We start from the raw sequence: 17,607 nt of genomic DNA on the forward strand, positions 1-17,607 counted from the left end.
ATTTTTATTTATCAATAAAGTTTTTCGAAAAAGCCAATAGGAAGCATGTCAGACGGAATGCATTTAAAAGACATTAGGCCAATAGGAATTCTGCAATCAGTAGACGTTGAGCCAATCAGAACCCGAATAACCCTTTTCAAATGAAAACACCCTACATATTTCCGCCTGAAGTTGTTGTCCGTCTACCGCTTCAAGTTGAACGCTCTACTGTATTTTGTTGACTTCTGCACAAAGTAAGACTTTTGAAATCATTATCTACTGACAACGTTTCGATATTTCGCCTTTTAATACTTTGTCAACCTGGTTTGTAGCCTCTTGAAATACTGTAAATAAGTTAATGAGCGGTACTCGTGTTAAACGGGCGGTTGAATTCGTGTTTTTCGAACAACAAATATAACACATTTTCCATTAGTTTATTAAAGTAGTCGAAATTACATTCAGTTTGTTGTTATTTTTACATTTGGTTACTCGAATAAACACTGGTTAGCGAGCTAATGACTCGAGTTTTTCTTTTAAAACATGAAAGTGCCGACCATCAAAGTGCCGACCATGAAAGTGCCGACAATGGAACGTACTAGAGTTCTACATTAAAATGCATTTGCGTAAAACAATGTACAAAAACTGTACAGGTTCCTCAAATGACTGGAAATACTGGAGAGGCACTGTTTAATTGATTGTTTAATGTTTAAGTTGGTTCTTCCCAGCCAAAAGGGACTGAACGTCGAGCGCCGTCACTGTCGGTGAACTTTTTTGATCCAAAATCGATTCTAGTTAGCATGAGTGTACCCCTGTTCAATATTTTGAAGTGCAAATCCTTGAGTAACAGGTGAAAATGGCATAGTACTAAACATAAAAACTACCTAACTCCTGTATTACTCCCATCTTTTGTTTTATTCCACCTTAGGCCCATCATCATCATCATGGAATCACGATTTTCTTACTTGCGCCATCGTGACAGCAGCACAAGCATGCTGAAGGTCAAAATGTTGCGCCGAGTGAGTCGGACGCAGAAGGAGAACCGAGAACGGCTTTTGGACGCCAGGAGACCACTGGCCGATGTCCACGAGCGCTCCTGCTTCGGCGATTCCTCGGTCGCGCCAGGCGCAACTCCGATGAATGAGCGAAAAAACGTGCAAGAAAAATCCACCAGAAGTCAGTTTGTTGTCCTTCCAACGTTTTGAACACCCAAAAGTATTCTTTCTTTTTGCTCCATGTTATTTTTTTTACCTGCAGGCAAGGCCGTGGAGGAGAGGCTGAAGCAGCTTGCACGCTGGAAGGAAAGAAAAGCCCTCCAAAAAGAAAAGCAAATGCAGCAACAGAAGGAAGTGTTCAAGACGGGCATGTATCGTCCCAAAGACACTGTTTTTACCTTGCCTCCAGCTTCGGGAGCTTCATCTAAGGCAAAAAATGTCGTAAGTATTTCATTTTGTAATCTGCAATTTTTTTAATTGTACTTTTTTTCCTGTTTCTTTTATCTACTTATTTTTATTTTTTATGCTAGCCTAAAACAGTTCCACCACAGAGCAACCGAGTCACTCGCTCCATGAAACAGCAGCAACCAACTTTTCAGAAGGTACCGTTTAGGCAGAAAAGACAATATGGAAAAAAATGTCTGAGGCCAAGTTTGTCTTGTATTTTTGCAGCCACTTAAGTTGCAGACTTTAAACACATCAGCGAAAAAAGGTATAGTGCATTTTCATCTGTATGTCTGCCATTTTAAATTATTGGCAATTATTGGCATTTATTGGCAATGAATGTCCAAGCCTGGCTGGCAGTGAATTAACATCTCCCCCTCTTTTCAGATCCAGCTACGACTCTGCGACAAACCAGAGGAGCATCCGTCAAAGCTGCTTCCACTGTGGATAACAAACCCAACGTCTGTGCCGGTAACTACGAAGGAGGGCGTGGTGGGGTTGATTTAGTAGAACCCCCGCACCTGCTAACCCTCTTTATTTTCCTTTTTTCCCTGTTTGTGTCGTAGTGAGGCCAATAGCGCGAGGGGCGTCAAGCAGATCGGTTAACAGGCCCGTTGGAGCCGTCAAAAACCATGACAAATCTCCCGGTAAGAAATCTTGGTGTTAACTCATTAGCCGTCAATACTTTATTTTTAAAATATTCGACAACCTTTTTGATCACGCCATTTCAGATAAGAGAATCACAAGAAGCCGAGCTGTCGTTTTACAGTTGCCGCCAGCCCCAACAAATCAAAGTAAGGGCACCATTACAGTATGCTGGAATTTGACTGAATAATTCTGAAACAATTGTGGATATTTTGCAGATGAAGACGTCGTGGAGCCCACCTCGTTCGCCCCCGACAACTTTGTGTTTAAAGCTCCCGACGGCTTGAAAGCCTTCGCCTTCGCACCTCTCACCCCTCGCTCTGCCGATCGATTTCTTACCCCGAGGTTTACCTCGCCCGTTTTCACGTCCGCCCCCGTGGGTCCCCCTCCCACCGCCAAAGAAGCTGCCAGGCCAAGTGGATCTTCTCCTCTGAAATCCCCTCCTCGGGTGGCTCCTCCTAGTCCGAGCAGCCCCACTGAATCAAAGCACGATGTTCCATACTTTAGGTATAAAAAAAAAAAAAACTTTGTTTCTTTCAGTCTCACTTTTTTTGGAGCAAAGTAGCACTTCTATATTGTTCTTTATGACATCTAGGGCGGAGATGGCCAACGAGACGGACAGACTGACTGCACTTTGCGTGCAGTGGGATACCAAAGTGGATGATGAGTCCATTCCTGAGGAAAGTGAGTCATAAGAACAATTCTGTCACGCCACCATTAATTGCAGACTAATACATTACTAATAAATCAACAATTTTCACTGTTGATGAATCACCTGAAATGGCCTAAATCATCATTTCTTATTTTTTCATATTTTTTGCGTTTGCATCAGTGAGAGGTCGCATTCGTACCACGGTGGGGCAAGCCAGGCTGCTCATGAAAGAGCGTTTCAACCAATTTAGAGGCCTGGTGGACGACTGCGAGCTGCAACGAGGGGAGAAGATGACCACCTGCAGCGACCTGCAGGGTTTTTGGGATATGGTTTACTTCCAGGTGAATATTACACACCAATATTAACGCCCAAGCAGAGATATGACCCATTGCTGTTTTCAGGTGGAAGATGTAATCAACAAGTTTGAGTCCCTTAAAGCAGCAGAAGCACGAAGTTGGGCGGAGGAACGCAGACCGTCACCGAGGCAGAGGAAAACGGTCAAGGTGACTGACACGATACCTTTTGAAATGGGGGGGCCATTTCGGCATTGTCTTAAATATTGTCCTTTTTTCATGGTGGTGATGGCAGAAGCCTGTCGTGGCAACGGCCAAGCCAGTGGTGAGTAAAGCGGCGGCAAAGTCTCGCCTGGCTGAGGTGAAAGCGGCCATGAGAGCCCGAAAGGCAGCAGCAGCCGCAGCGACAAAATCGGCAGCAGGTGACCAAATCGCCGAGCAGAGCCCGGCCGTTCGAGCCCGGCAAAGTCTGCCTGACACTGTGGTCTTTGATGGAGGTTTCTTTTGTGTGGAGAGCCCTGTCAAGACACCAGGTACGAAATCTAGTTGGCGTTTTGATTTCTCATGAAATTAAGATTCTGGATTTTTTTTTTACATATTTTTCACCTTCCACTTTTGAAGTAACAAATTTTCCTATTGACCCGCAGTTTGTGTGCGAAGATCCAGCCGCCTGAGCGCCGCAGCGCTTCCACTTTCCTCCCCTCTCGTGTCCACTCCCACCCCGAGAAGAGTCACTCGCCGCTCACTCGCTTTGGGGACGCCGAGTCAGCCCGAAAGCGGTCTCACGCCGCTCGCCCGCGTCTTCACCCGAAGCCTCCGGTGTTCGCCGGCGACCTTGCCCGCCACACCTCGGCCCCCCCAACTAGAAAATACTTCAGACAGCACACGGTTGGAAAAAGCCCCCACTCCATCTATGATATCCCGGGACGAAGGTATGATGACACATTTTAATATTCTGCGGTGCATTCTTTTGGAATAACTGCACTATAAATCTCGATTTGGTGTAAATGGGTGTTTGTTTGTTTTTCTCCAGTTTTGCCCTCTGTCATAACGGCACCTTTCCCATTAACTCTTCAGCCACTACAGGTTTAAACACTTCAAATTTTATATATATATATAGTAATTGATGAAAATCTACAAGACTTTGATTAATGTTAATATTTGTACCACTCTGGCCAATTTTTTTCCAGGGCCAGAACGCAGAGGCATCAATGCTTCTCTTCACTCCAAACCCTAAAGACAGAATCCGACCATCCGTATGCCCGACGGACCTCATGTACTTTACTCCACCGTTGTGATGTTAATCACAGGTCTTTTAATAATCTGTTTGTAAAGGAAGACGACTTTGCTTAAGTTTTATTTGGAAGCATAAAGATATTGTTGCAAATAAAGTTGGAAGATCTTATGCTATCCCGTTTTCTTGATGGAATGCTGCGGAGATGCGAATGTAATGAGAGTGCTCTCTAGTGCCACAAACTTGTTGCTTTTTTTCCCCTTCCTTTACAGTAAGTTAAGGTCAACAGCCGGGAAGAAGATCCGGTTGAAGAAGTGATGGATTTTGTGACTCCATGCATCCAGTTCACGGTCTTGGGCCAGCGTTTGTTGCCATTGACGAGCTAGTGCTGCAAATACAGACAACGTTACTTTTTAAAGTAGTGCCTGGTGAGTAAATACTGCTTTATTTGTAAAACCCATAGTTTGTATATTTTGTGAGTATCTTTTAATACTAACCTGATGAGGATCGAGACGGTCCAATCTTGGGGTAAGGACCGGTCATCTGTAGAAAAAATTTAGTCTCACTTATTATATTTGATACTAGATAGGAACTCCCAGATGAATTTTTGAAGTGTGTTTGCCTAACCTGCTGACACTTGACCTCCCCACAACCAAGAAGTACTTCGTAGAACTCCAGAAATACAATCTGGAGGAAGAGAAAGGGCAAAATGAATTATGTTGAATTAATTTAATATTATTTTTACTGTACCTCTATTTCCATGCAAGCGGACATATTGCTAGGATCGAGGGTCTCTGCAGAGATGATCTCTATCACCCTGGAGATGGTCAAATCGCTATCGTAAAGTTTGAGATCCTAATGAGACCAGCAAGAATACATTCATAAGGTTTTTGCTGTTTTTGGAACCAAAGGTTAGTAGAGAGAAGTTCACATTATCAACACTTTTACCTGAAATATCCACAATATGTGGCGGTTAGTCATGGTGCTGTCATCCCTGGGGGGTTTGTTGACTTTGGAGTAGGCCTGATAAACCTTCCAGCATTTTGTTAGGAAGTCCACAGCCACAATTGTCCGCTCTGGTGGTTTAAAAAGGAACCCTGGATCCCCCCCAGCCCCAAACAAACCCACAAATATATGAAATAATCCATACATTCTGTCTTGAATTGTTTCTACCTTTGACGTTCTTGGCGTTAGGAAAAATGTCCTCGAGCAGCAATTTGGAGAAGCAATCGGCCAGGATGTATTTAGGCGTACTAGAACAAAAGAATAAATCTCACTGCATATTTATTCCATTTTGGTCAGGCCTTTACCAAACTTAGAGAATTTTCTACACTGTGAGCTTGTTTCCAATGGAGGGCATTTCTTCCTTCGAGTCCTTGTGGTAGATGTGGTAGGCCACGATCACAAGGCAGCTAAGGAAGCGACTAAGCATTATAGGAGTGAACGGGGAGTGAACCTCTGCTGGATCTGGAGTATCTGACGCCAAATAAAGCAAAAGAAATTCCATTAAGGTCCAATTTAGGTTGAACAGGAGAGGCAAAGCCGCCCTCATTGACTTTGGGGGTCTTTCTCTCCAAGTTCCACTCACCTCGAATGTAAATGTCGAGCTGCGCTATGCTGGCACAGCGATGGTGGATGTAACAGTCTTTGAATAAGCGCCATAGCTGCATGCGGGACAGCAGGAAAGCGCCCCCCGGAATTTGAGGGTTGCCCAGTCGGCAGTAGAAACGATAGATGGATCGCAACTCCGTCTTGTACCTCAGCAGTAAATACCTGACCTGACCCGCCGAATGGCAACACAGGAAAGAAATCACAATTAGATCACAATGCAATGGCATGGTTGCCAAATGGGAACAGACTTGTTTGTGCTCAATGTGTCGGCTTTTCTCTGGGAATTTCTCCAAGAGGCTGTCTATGTTGACTGTCATGTCTGGTCCTAGGGATTCTCCCATACCTGATAAGAGGAATATACACCAAAAAAATAGAACTCATCCTTCAATCCATTTTAACTAGGATTGAGTTGAAATATTAAGCAAAGGTGGCTTACCATGTAGAACAGGAGCTTGGTTTGCATTCACAAAGGGAGACACCATCTTGTCATTTAGGAATTGTCCTTCAAAAACATAGCCATCCTTGAGGGTAACTTTTCCCTAAAGATAAATACAAACGGTCACTTTAAATAAGTGAGCCAACATTGACAAATAGCTATTGAACTAACTGGCTCGATAAACCCTGTATGTACAAGATATGAAAACCATATTGAATTCACCTTGCCATGTTTCTTATTGTTCTGCCATCCTCCTTCATAAACGGCCCCACCAGCATAGTAAAAGATTCCTGGTCCATGCCTGTTACCTTGGAAAAAATCCCCTGTGTACTGATTGCTGGGACGGAATTCCGCTCCGGGCTCTGTTCGCTTCATGAGCCACACGTGGGTGCCCTGGCCTTGCTGCCAGAGAGGACATTTTCAATTGGAATATGTACCGTGCACTTGTGGCTTATGACCATCTACCCGCATGTCAAAAATTTGACTTGATGTGTAGAAAAGGATCCAAATGATCAGACTGTACCTGAACTCCATCATGCCAGTTCCCAACATAGAGCTGTCCCAGATTCAGCCATCTCATGGTGCCCTCTCCATTTCTCAGGTTCGCCTTCCACTCACCAAAATGAATGTTTCCAGAAGGGTAGCTGTGATGACCAGAGTTTGGAGAATTTCCTCAGCCCGTGTTCACACGCCAAGAAGACTTAACCAAACCTCACCATCTCACTCCCCATCCCACTCTTTCGTTCATCACCCAGTTGCCTTTGTACCAAGATGTCTCTTCTTGGTTATAGTACACAGTACCCTAGAAAAGAGTAATGGACCACAAAAACAGAGTTCCATTTGAACCACAACCTCTTTGATCCAAATGGCATCTTTAAGAATTCCACTCTTACCTTTCCATGTCTTTTGCTCTGATTCCATTGCCCCTTGTACATCACTTTGCCGTTTTTATAAACTCCATGGCCGTGCCTGATTCCGTTCCAGACGTCCCCTTCATAAGTGCTGCCGTCTGGCCAAGCGTACTTCCCTTGGCCCATCGGCATGTTGCGCACAAACTCGCCCTGGGAGCATTTCTGTTCTTAAATTTCTTTCCTATTCTTTCAATTACTGGCCTGTCCTACCTCGTATGTCACCTTGTCGGCCCACGTAAAGACACCTTGTCCGTGCATAACTCCCATGGAAAAGGTCCCCTTTAAAAAGAACTTGGTTGATTTTGACAAGAAAATATTGAATGAGAAAGATGAATTTTCTTTTTTTAAATACTAGTACCGTGTAAGAATGGCCTCCTTTAAACTTGGCAGTTCCTCTCCCATGGAACACTCCTTCTCTGGTGTCCCCATCATATCTGTCCAAAAGACACCATGTCCCCGTATTGCAAAAACATTGACTATAAATGAATCAAATCCACGATTTTTTAAATTTACTTCTGATAGGTTAAAACATAGATTAAAGGGACGTCTTGCAAACCATCGTCTTGCTGCCCCTCCGAGTCCTGCGGAGAGAGTTTAGAAAATCGTGCTAAATTGCCTTGTAGCATCTCCAAATTGTTTTATTTATAAAGAGTGATAAATTAACAGACTAGCAATTCATGATTTTATATATATAAAAATGTATTTGATCAACTTTTGTCAAAAAGTAAGTTTTGTGTACTCTGTCTGTAAACCAGGAAGAAAACAAATGGTCTCCATGGCAACTAAAGTACTGTCTTTGTTTTTTTTTTTAAAGGGACCTACAGTAAAAGGAGATGGAACCGCCATAAAACCCAAAAAAGAACAACACTTCTGATATCATCAGTCATGTAAGGCTACTGCAAAAGTAGTTCTATTTTGTCACTCCAACCGAATGGGTCAAAGTATTGCAATACAACAAGCCCTAGGATTTGTACTTTTGTAAATATATACTACTAGATTAAAACTTAACACTGACATTTAATTCAATTTGACATTTGGGTTAAACAAAAAAAAATCACAGAATTATCCCAGTATACTCGGAAATCTGGTATAAATGAAAAAAACATTTAGTATTATGGACAATTATGTTAAATGAGGAAGCACCAATTTAATTTAAGTACATGTTCTTTATTTACATCACAAAAATAGTTTGCATATGAACTTCAGTGTAGTTCAATTGATTTAACAAACTTCTAGAGGGACCTATTGAAAAATGGCAACGTAAAAAAATAGACTGAGCATCAAATTACAATTAAAGATTATTTAAATTGTTGCATCAGCTTCAGCTCTTTGCACAGCCTTGCGAGACCATGTCCAGGTTGATCAAATGTCTCATCGTAGGTCTCCCATGAGGACAGTTCCACGGCTGCTCAATCTCACCCATGTGAACCACTAGCTTCTTCATCTCGCTTCTATTCAAAGCAGTTCCAATCATCACCTAGGAGGGAAACAAATATACAAATGAGGGTCTTCCCATCAATTGAGAGAGGCCAAAATACCAACTCACAGATTTTCGACAAGCTCTCGAGGCGAACATTTGGCGAACACGTGACGGCCGACACATGACTCCGGGGCTGTCGCTCAGCATGAATATCAGCTCCTCGATATCCGCCGGACCAAAAGTCCAGTTCTTACTTGTGGGCAACGATACCAGTTTGACCCTTTCCATCACTTGAGCTGCAATCAATGGATGGCAATTTTTATTGACTTTCCATAAATCCTAACAAAAAAGCCCCTTTTTAACTTACCGTCCTCATCCACTTGAAATTCAAAGCCATTTTTCCGGAAGATGTCCATGTTTTCCATGAGTGTATTCTCATTGACTGCTGTCAGGTGAAGTTTCTGAGGGCTGAAAAATGATGCATGATAGTTGAAAAATAAAAGGCCTACACATCCAATAAGTGATGAATTTAAGATGAACTTACATGATAAGTTTCTGCCCTTGGAGAACTCTGTTTTGCTGCAACATTTCAAAGTTATATTTCTCATCGGTGGCATGCTGGTCGATTATGAACAGATCAGAATTGACTTTGGTGATAATGAAACCCAGATTAAACTGGCCCAGAATCTCCATCTCTTTGAACATGTCTTTGCTGTTGAAAGAAATTAGACTTTTTTTTACTGTCATTCAAGAGACATTGCGTTAGTCAATAAAAACTCTACCTGATTTCTTTCTTAAGCTCCTCTTCTGCACACTGGCTTTCTCCCGGATTAATTTTGGCCCTAAAACGTCGGTACTGAAGCTCCTCGCTGTCTTTTTGCTTCTCCTTTTGCGTTTCTAACCTCCTAATCTTTCCAATCAGTTCTTTTAAGCAGAATTTGAGCGGCACTATCTTCTTTTTTACACTCACTGGAGCATCCAGAACACAGGTAAGGTCCTCCTTCCTGGCTCTTTTCAGATCTGGACTCACGGAACCATGTTCACCATCTGCATTTGGTTGATTTTGCCAGGTGGATTTCCGGAGCTCTTCCGGGAATTTGGTTTCTGGCTGCGTCCCGTCTTCTGTTTTTATGCTGGTTTCTTCTCCGTCCATAGAAGGTGAGTATGCTTGATAATTGTGAATGTTTGCCGGTAAACTGGTGTCACAACTGGATGTTATGTTGGTTTTGCAGCTGAACCTGAACCCGCCGAGTATTGACTTCCCAACTGAGGAACCTGCCTTGGAAGATTTTACGCCTGGAGGAGTGGTGGCTTTTTTCCCAGTGTTTGTGAAGAAAGACGTGAGGGTTTGCTGCGCCCGGTCATTATTGGTGAGTTTTGATGTATTGGATTTGACACTAGAATTGAAGTTGTGATTTGAAAAGGCTGCTTTTAGACCAGCTAGATTCAGGAATGACTTTGTTTTCTCTGGCAGAGGTTCTGCATTAGCTGACGTTTCTAGCACGTTCTCCTCAGCTTGTTTAGATGCAGGCACTAGAAAATTAAGGAGAAGTTGTCAATGCTAGTTTTTCCCAGATTCACAAATCAAATGTCATTTTTACCATTGCTGGGGATGAGACTATGATTTAGCCTGATTTTATTGACGCCACCTTCAAACATGTGAATGAGACAAGACTTGAGGATGGCTAGTAATAGTTTCTCTTCTTGAAGGAAAACCTGACGCTTGTCTGGGGTAACATTGACGTCCACGCACTCTGAAAAAAATATTTTAAACGTGTAAAGATATTGTCAAAGCCTTTCTTCATTTCCACTTTTCTTACCTGAGGCGACTTCTATGTGCAAGGCAACAAACGGATACTGATGTCTATTGTACATATGATAGACCCCATTTACAAGTTTGGCTACCTGCAAAAGTCATAAACAACCAACATTTCACACCACTTCTGCTATCCCTGAAAATTAAAGTCCACACACCTTTTGGGGATCACACGGTCGCTTATTAATAAAAAAGAATTGCCTATCCGTGGCACTTCTTCCCACGCCGTGTTCCGCTTGTGACACAAAACCTGAAATGCTGCATCAAATTTTTGTTTATCCAATACAGAAAAACGCAAGATACCACCACAAGACTCACCTAAAGAGTTTTTCCGGGGGTTCAGCCTTCACCAGTCCATATTCTTCCAAGATCTTCTCATCGGGAGGTACATGCTGAAAGGCTATAAGGTTCTGTAGCTACAAAAACAAACATATTTGTTGAAATCTGCAGAAAAAATGAGTTATTAATATAAATTCTTTCCCTACCTGTTTAGATCCAAATATGGCTGCTATGTTGTCTCGAATATTCTGGCTGCCACTCGTACTGAGGACGGTTGTCCGCTTGCATTGCCCATTTTGGTTGGAGCAGGTGATGCGTACTCCCGTGGCGATGAGGCAGTAGGACTGTAAAATGTGGACCATTTTGGTGAACTCCTGACAAGATGAATGGTAAATTAAACAACAGTGATTATTTTATTTTTTTTAAAACTGGGTTACAGGGAGAACATTCTCAACTGGCCTTTTTAATATTCCGCTGGAATTCCTTATGTCTGACAGGAAGCGTCAAGAAGAGCTGCTGCAGGCTGACCGTGGTGCCTTGTTGCCTCGGCTGAGGTTGCCGCTCCACCAAGTGGCCCCTGTGGTCAAATACCAGCTTGGTCCCCACCGAGCAGGACTGGTGGCATGTCACCACGCTCAGGTCGCTGGTATGACAATATGACGGCCTTGAGAACAAAATCTTGATGAAAGGAGATGGTAAATTTGTTGCTATTCACCTCAGAGCACACAAAGAGCTGAGCGCTTCGCCTCTGAAGCCAAACGTCTCAACGTGGAGGAGATCGGTGAAGTCCCTCAACTTGGAAGTGTGATGTTTCAACGCTGCGGGATGGACGATGAGATCCTTTTGAGACATCTTATCAAGTAGAATGGACAAATCCACTCTAGAGGAACGTACTCAAGCCTTCGAAGTTGGCCTCCTCCACGCCTTTTCCGTTATCGGAAACCTCCACCAGGTCTATTCCGTGTTCCTTCAGCTTGACGTCTAGAACATGAAGTTGCATGAAATATACTAACTTTTTTTATTTTGATCTTTTCCTCACCTATGTTGGTGGCCCCAGCATCAAGACTGTTTTCTACCAGTTCTTTCACTGCAGTTGCCAAGGTAAGCACCACCTGTCCTGAGCAAATTTGATGTACTGAGTGTTTGTCGATGGCCTTGATGAACCCAGCAGGTTCAGAACTAAAAAATAAAATAAAACATGAGTTATGGGCAATTAATATTCCTCTTATTTAAAATCATAAGTCAACATACCAAGTGTCAGTCATCTCCAAAACACTCGCGGAATTAGCATCGATTTCATCCATAGGTTTAAATGCCAAATATAAAATGGTTTGAATCTAAAATAGGAAACAAAAAAGGCGAAATTGTTTTGGCATTGTTTATCTCAGGGTTCAAAGAGGAGCTAAAGTTAGCCTTGAAATTGTAAACATAGATGAGCTCTCAAACCATGCCGCACAGTTAGATCGTTTCAAAGAGTCACTGCTGCGTAAAATAATGCGCAAGTTAATAGAAATAAAACTTCACTAGATTGTAGAGAAAACAAACCTCGAGCAACGAATGAACGTGAATATTAATGAATGTTTAATTTAGTTGCATTTTACCCAAAAATAGAATTCTGTTTTAAAAAGCACCCTGGAAATTTACAACCAGCGGTTAAATGTTTCATCATTGAATGCAGTACTCGTTTATTCTCGCTAGAGGGCGCATTACAAGTCTGCGTAACATTTTAGTTTCGTCATGCTTGGCAATATATTTTTTATTATAGAAAAAAACAAATGTACATGTTAAACGTTCTCTGCTTGAAAAGCCTATTAATAATACTTTTCAAAAACGTGTGGTTTTAGAAGACGGTCACTAGGCAAATAGCTGTTCAAAGATGGCTGACACTGAGGTTTGCAACTCGTGAGAATATTTTATGTGTATGGCTTGCGAAATAAGTAACCAAGTTTGTTTTTCGAATTAGACAAATGTTGAGAGCCTTCGCGCACCTAAATTCAGGTTTTACTTGATTTGTTGTGGCGAATGAACATGTACGGGTTAGCGTCTGCCAACAGACTATTGTTATCTGATGAATGTTCTAGCAGTAGCAGTAATAATAATATTCTAGTTCCACGAGGCTGTCTGCTTAAAGCCGTTGGTCATCACGAAGGCACCCTTCCAAGTCTTGCTACCGAAGAGGACGATGAAGTGCACTTTGACAGTAAGCAGCTTTACTTCTTAATAGTTTGTCTGATGTAACCATTCAACTTGGGACCAGGTGACTATTTATTAGCTTCGTGTTAGTCTGAGGTCTTTGGGAAATTCTATTATTTCTTACAAGTATAAAGCAAAACAACAACAGGTGAAAATTGAAAAATTAAAATACTGTTATTTCTCTACTTGAGTAGTGTTTAGGTAGCTCCACTTCAGAAGAATTGGGGTTTTATGCCCTTGTGACATAATACTATGTGAACTAGCTAGCTGTATTTAGGAGACTTGTTTACCTTTTCTCAGTGCCAGAAAAGCTTGTTTAGGTTTAGGATGAAAAGTATGGAGCATTATTTAAAGACAGACCTTCAAAATAATTATGCTACAGTATTATCTCATATCATGCTTCTTCTATTTGTTCATTGAGGTGGAGGTCTCTTGGCCCCTGGCCCCTCAAGATAAGCATAGCTAGAGTACGCCCCCCTTATGTATCAAGTAGATGAGCGTTTTTTTTTGCCCTAAAATTGAACAGGATTCTATCTGGGTGTTGTTGTGGAAGCATGGAACGAAAAGAAATAAGTATTGTTGAAATTATAGCCAAAGTCATTGAAGAAGGTAAGAACATTTTAGCTATTTGAGAATGTCTGTTCACCGTGTAGTGTCAAATTGAGCGTGTGCCACCACTTTTGCTTATCCCAACTTGTAGTTGTTCAGTCTTGTGTATTATATTAAATAGAATTAATGACATGATGTTTCCCTGCATCTCCAGCTTCCGACAGTGACAACCACCATGAAGTTCTCATGGCAGGTGGGCGCTACCCGTCGGTTCAAGAGTTTGCCTCGGCTATCCCCAACCACCTCCTCCTGGGATCTCTACTGGAGCATCTCTGCTTTGTTTATGAGAGTAACCCAGCACGCTCTCGAATGCTATTTAAAGGTACCGACTCGACTGCAATGTTGCCTTGATATACAATATACTTTACACCCCTACTGATTTTTTTCCCTGTTAACTTTTTTTGAATTGTAGTTATTGGCCAACGCTTAGCTGCGATGAATCTTCTCTCCCCACTGGCCATTAGTGACGAGTTCAGCACCGTCAGACTCCAACACAACCGGGCCTTTACTGAGTTGCTACATAATGCTAGCTCGTCTCTGTATCCACAGGTAACATAACAAAAAGTGCTCCAAATATCAATATATATTTTTTGTAATGGTTTGAATATTGTTTTTGTTCTTTGCTCAACTGCAGGAACAGCAGCAGCTTGGCATGAATAAGCACAATTCAGCTTTAAGGTAAAATTATAGCATATCAAAATATGTTGAGTCTACCACCGTCAATGGAATGTAATTCAGGATTGCCCGAGAAATTCTAAATTGCTCTTTTTCCCCTCCATAGGCTGAAAGAAGGTCTCTTTCAGGCACAGACTTCACGTTACCTCAGCGAATTTGAAGAAATTGGAAAAATTGGCAAAGGATCTTATGGAAATGTTTATAAGGTAGATTCTTTATCACTCTATTTTCACTCTAACAAATCACCAAATATATGCTCCACTGTGATACGCAGGTGGTGAACAAACTAGACGGACAGCGCTACGCCGTGAAAAAAATTCTCATTCGAAAAGTCTCCAAGAATGACTGCATGCGGGTAAGTGGTTGGCGTGGCTATCTCCATTTTAGCTCCTAACTGCGTCCATCCCGTCAATGCTTATGAAACAGGTCCTGAGAGAAGTGAAAGTGCTGTCCAGCCTGCAGCACGTCAATGTCGTCGGGTATCACACTGCATGGATGGAGCACGTTCAGCCCACATGTAAACACATTCCCGCAAATGTTTATGTCGTCATCGCCTTAACAAAAAATGTCTCCTCGCAGTTACCGACTCCCTCTTCCCCTCACTGGCTTCACCTGCACACGAAGACGTGTAATACGACTCTCTTCATCTCAGTTTGCGAGGAATCCCAGACTCTAATGTTAACTGTTCTTTTTTTTCCGCAGATCGGATGAGGACCCCGACGACAGTAGCTCAAGTTTCTCAGTCGTTTTCCAAAGCCTTAGCCAACCGCAATCGGCCGCTCAGAGCGGCGACGCACGTGCCAAACCCCTGCAAGAAATGGCTCAGGGAGTGTGTCCGAAAATGATGCGACGAATCCCAGAGAACTACGTCCCCTGCGTGTTTTTGGGGCAGAGGGGGTCCGTCCAAACGGCCAATTGTCCTGCTGTGGGTTGGGAGTCTTCGAGGCGGGAGGAGTCCAGCGAGGACAGCGTCGAGCTCAATAACAACAATGAGTCTTCTGTGGAAAACAAGTGTGAGCAGTACAGTAGTATTGAACACAAAGCAAGGCCCTCCAAAGAGGTAGGTGCTAAAAAAGCTTCACCGTCACGATAAATCATCAACCCAAAAACAAACAAAAACTTTTTTTGTGTACATATGTTTGACAAGGCATATGATTTGACCTACAAGTTTGTGGGTCACAGAAAAAAAAAACAATTAAACTCTCATCTCAAGTCAGTACTGTAAATTTAATTGACTAAACACAAGCTTATCATGTCACGCAATCGCCAAGTTTAGCCTGGATCTTAGCCAACGTTGGGAGAGTCTTATCACGCACTTGTCTACTATATTTAGTTTTTTTCGTCCATTGATTTTAGCTCATCCATCTAAGCCATTTATTTTCCAGGCTATTTGTAAGATAGCGAAGATTAACTTCTACTCTTTCTTCACAGTAGGCCTTGCCATCTTCATTTTTAATTCTAAAAGGTTCGAAAATGCAGTTGCGTAAAGTTCCAGTGGCGAGCCTGAACAATTGCGAGTCCATCTTAAACGGATTTTGTTGCTAAACCCTTCAATGGTCTTGTGTCGCCTTACTGCCTTGATCTAATTAACTTGTACACCCCTGACAGCTGCCTTTAGATCTGAGCAGACTTTTACAGTCACATGGATATTTTTTATCGCCTGCTCTGTAGTTATAAGCCACCTTTGACTTGATTTGCTTTGTTCCTGTTTATTATTATTATTTTTTTACATTTTATTTTGAAACTACTTTGGCACAGGTTCAGCTCCACTTGATGCTCTACATCCAGATGCAGTTATGCGAACGGTCCCTCAAAGACTGGATGACCGAAAGGAATTCCAAACCCAAGGAGAAGCAATCCCCAACATGTATTAACCTGGCATTAATTACATACTTTGAATATAATATGCCTTCCATTTTTATAACATCTTCCATTTTTATAACATAATTAAATTACTCTTTTTTTTTTTTTTTTTTTTTTCCCCCATAGGCCCTTATGGATGTGTGAACACTGAGCATGCCTTTAGTCTACTAAGAAAGATACTTGAAGGGGTTGAGTATATTCACTCCCGAGGAATTATTCACAGAGACCTTAAGGTAATGTCATTTCATGGAATTTGTACACTGAAAAAATAGCGCTTAACTTTGAGTGTGTTTTTTATTTCTTCACAGCCAAGAAACATTTTCCTCAACGGTCACGACTGTCATGTTCGTATTGGCGACTTTGGTTTGGCCTGCAGTGGTCTCATACTAGATAGTCACGGGAACAACTTGTCCCCCATTGACGGTAACATTTTAACACCAGCAAGGATGTTTTCTATCTTTAATGTTATGTTTTACTTTGACTTTTAGATTCCTCACACACTACAGGCGTTGGTACATTTGTGTACGCTTCACCAGAACAACTAAGGAGCTCACATTATGATTCAAAGGTACTGTGCAAGCAATCTGAATGGGATTTTTTTAAATTTTTTATACTAATCATTGCTTTTTTTTCTTTTCCTCGTTTCTAGTCCGACATGTACAGCATTGGGGTGCTTGCTCTTGAACTTTTCCAGCCTTTCGGAACAGAAATGGAGCGAGTGCGGACGCTGAGTGACCTTAGAGAGGGAAAAATTGCCAAATCCTTCAGCGACAGCTGGCCCGTCCTCGCCACTTACATCTTGAAGTTGACTAGCATGGAGCCCAGTGTACGGCCCAGCGCCAGTGAGCTTCTGCAGAGTGAACTCTTCTGCAATAAAGATGTGGTATGTGTGGATGCAGAGAAAAGGGTGCTAATAGGTTGACCTGCATTTAAATGATGTTGTTTACTGTATTATTTCTCTCCTTAGGTCATCTATGGTTTGCAGAAAAAGGTTGAAGAACAAGAAGAAGAAATTCTTCATCTGCGAAAACAAATACAGCGGCTACAAAGTTCACGGACCACTTTTCAAAGTTGTCCGGGTTGGGAAAGTACAGAACCCCTTAGTGGTTCGCTTTAGCCAAGTGTACACCGCAGGTTGGAGTGACTCAATTCTGACTTGTATGTAGGTTATTTATTTATCAATGTAGTGGAGTCCTTTCGAAATAGGTTGTCATTATCCAGTTGACTATTTATTGTGCGTTTTTTTTTTGTCAGGATGTCGTAAGCCCAAACAAATGTAAACCGTTTTTTAAAGTAAAAGTATATCTGCTAATCTAATTTTGTGCATTTGACTTCATTTTGCTGTATATTTCTTTCAGTAAGATTGTTTATAGATGCTCAAATCCAACAATAATGCAGTCTAATATTGTAAATATTAAAAAGGGGTTAAGAAATTATAGAAAGGAATGTAAAGTGTGGGAGAATGCAATTGGGAAATGAACTCTGTTGTTTCCTAACAGGAAGTACATGCCTTTTAAAGTTTATATAAAATGAGCTCAATCGTTTATATAGTCCA

At 41.9% G+C, this 17,607-nt stretch overlaps 4 protein-coding genes across 5 annotated transcripts; 2 read left to right on the top strand and 2 right to left on the bottom strand.

The window, feature by feature from the left end:
* The first annotated feature begins 68 nt into the window (after positions 1-68).
* On the top strand, positions 69-4,410 carry dlgap5 (discs, large (Drosophila) homolog-associated protein 5). The gene is made up of 16 exons (XM_077739667.1): positions 69-233; positions 905-1,152; positions 1,234-1,412; positions 1,502-1,573; positions 1,644-1,683; positions 1,803-1,886; positions 1,982-2,062; positions 2,147-2,209; positions 2,279-2,567; positions 2,656-2,744; positions 2,893-3,053; positions 3,114-3,215; positions 3,301-3,538; positions 3,653-3,937; positions 4,039-4,091; positions 4,196-4,410. The coding sequence occupies exons 2-16, from the start codon at positions 921-923 to the stop codon at positions 4,301-4,303; spliced, it is 2,076 nt and encodes a 691-aa protein (XP_077595793.1). The 5' UTR covers positions 69-233; positions 905-920; the 3' UTR covers positions 4,304-4,410.
* On the bottom strand, positions 4,345-7,958 carry rsph10b (radial spoke head 10 homolog B). The gene is made up of 17 exons (XM_077739668.1): positions 7,711-7,958; positions 7,556-7,631; positions 7,408-7,476; positions 7,180-7,347; positions 7,003-7,088; positions 6,810-6,930; positions 6,509-6,688; positions 6,287-6,389; positions 6,099-6,193; positions 5,828-6,017; positions 5,571-5,715; positions 5,413-5,492; positions 5,188-5,336; positions 4,990-5,094; positions 4,867-4,926; positions 4,737-4,782; positions 4,345-4,627 (listed from the first exon to the last, which is right to left on the bottom strand). The coding sequence occupies exons 1-17, from the start codon at positions 7,821-7,823 to the stop codon at positions 4,506-4,508; spliced, it is 1,908 nt and encodes a 635-aa protein (XP_077595794.1). The 5' UTR covers positions 7,824-7,958; the 3' UTR covers positions 4,345-4,505.
* A 385-nt stretch (positions 7,959-8,343) lies between these two features.
* Positions 8,344-12,551, bottom strand: pms2 (PMS1 homolog 2, mismatch repair system component). The gene is made up of 15 exons (XM_077739730.1): positions 11,964-12,551; positions 11,752-11,891; positions 11,607-11,693; positions 11,428-11,530; positions 11,172-11,355; positions 10,919-11,086; positions 10,752-10,849; positions 10,592-10,691; positions 10,438-10,522; positions 10,219-10,371; positions 9,400-10,150; positions 9,162-9,329; positions 8,985-9,085; positions 8,744-8,913; positions 8,344-8,674 (listed from the first exon to the last, which is right to left on the bottom strand). Exons 1-15 carry the CDS (start codon positions 12,014-12,016, stop codon positions 8,519-8,521), a joined length of 2,517 nt encoding a protein of 838 aa, XP_077595856.1. The 5' UTR covers positions 12,017-12,551; the 3' UTR covers positions 8,344-8,518.
* Positions 12,270-17,369, top strand: eif2ak1 (eukaryotic translation initiation factor 2-alpha kinase 1). 2 transcript variants are annotated; one of them, XM_077739726.1, is made up of 15 exons: positions 12,270-12,912; positions 13,669-13,836; positions 13,927-14,063; positions 14,149-14,192; positions 14,296-14,395; positions 14,464-14,544; positions 14,616-14,706; positions 14,769-14,817; positions 14,892-15,249; positions 15,948-16,056; positions 16,179-16,285; positions 16,361-16,475; positions 16,541-16,620; positions 16,702-16,935; positions 17,020-17,369. In XM_077739726.1, exons 1-15 carry the CDS (start codon positions 12,735-12,737, stop codon positions 17,167-17,169), a joined length of 2,001 nt encoding a protein of 666 aa, XP_077595852.1. In that variant the 5' UTR covers positions 12,270-12,734; the 3' UTR covers positions 17,170-17,369. The 2 variants fall into 2 exon arrangements, with proteins under 2 accessions (XP_077595852.1, XP_077595854.1); XM_077739728.1 differs by lacking the exon at positions 12,270-12,912 and adding an exon at positions 13,002-13,514.
* The last annotated feature ends 238 nt before the right edge of the window (positions 17,370-17,607 follow it).

This window comes from Stigmatopora nigra, chromosome 18 (assembly GCF_051989575.1).
Source record: "Stigmatopora nigra isolate UIUO_SnigA chromosome 18, RoL_Snig_1.1, whole genome shotgun sequence".
Taxonomy (NCBI): domain Eukaryota; kingdom Metazoa; phylum Chordata; class Actinopteri; order Syngnathiformes; family Syngnathidae; genus Stigmatopora; species Stigmatopora nigra.

Coding starts and splice junctions, on each gene's coding strand:
- dlgap5 (XM_077739667.1), top strand. CDS start 921: ATGGAATCACGATTTTCTTACTTGCGCCATCGTGACAGCAGCACAAGC. Junction 2,063..2,146: donor AAACCATGACAAATCTCCCG/GTAAGAAATCTT, acceptor ACGCCATTTCAG/ATAAGAGAATCACAAGAAGC. Junction 3,539..3,652: donor GAGCCCTGTCAAGACACCAG/GTACGAAATCTA, acceptor ATTGACCCGCAG/TTTGTGTGCGAAGATCCAGC.
- rsph10b (XM_077739668.1), bottom strand. CDS start 7,823: ATGCTACAAGGCAATTTAGCACGATTTTCTAAACTCTCTCCGCAGGAC. Junction 7,632..7,710: donor TATGTTTTAACCTATCAGAA/GTAAATTTAAAA, acceptor TCTTTTGGACAG/ATATGATGGGGACACCAGAG. Junction 4,783..4,866: donor GGGAGGTCAAGTGTCAGCAG/GTTAGGCAAACA, acceptor TTTTTTCTACAG/ATGACCGGTCCTTACCCCAA.
- pms2 (XM_077739730.1), bottom strand. CDS start 12,016: ATGGATGAAATCGATGCTAATTCCGCGAGTGTTTTGGAGATGACTGAC. Junction 11,892..11,963: donor TTGGAGATGACTGACACTTG/GTATGTTGACTT, acceptor TTTATTTTTTAG/TTCTGAACCTGCTGGGTTCA. Junction 11,356..11,427: donor AGCTCTTTGTGTGCTCTGAG/GTGAATAGCAAC, acceptor TTGTCATACCAG/CGACCTGAGCGTGGTGACAT.
- eif2ak1 (XM_077739726.1), top strand. CDS start 12,735: ATGAACATGTACGGGTTAGCGTCTGCCAACAGACTATTGTTATCTGAT. Junction 14,545..14,615: donor CCAAGAATGACTGCATGCGG/GTAAGTGGTTGG, acceptor CTTATGAAACAG/GTCCTGAGAGAAGTGAAAGT. Junction 16,476..16,540: donor CAACTTGTCCCCCATTGACG/GTAACATTTTAA, acceptor TTTGACTTTTAG/ATTCCTCACACACTACAGGC.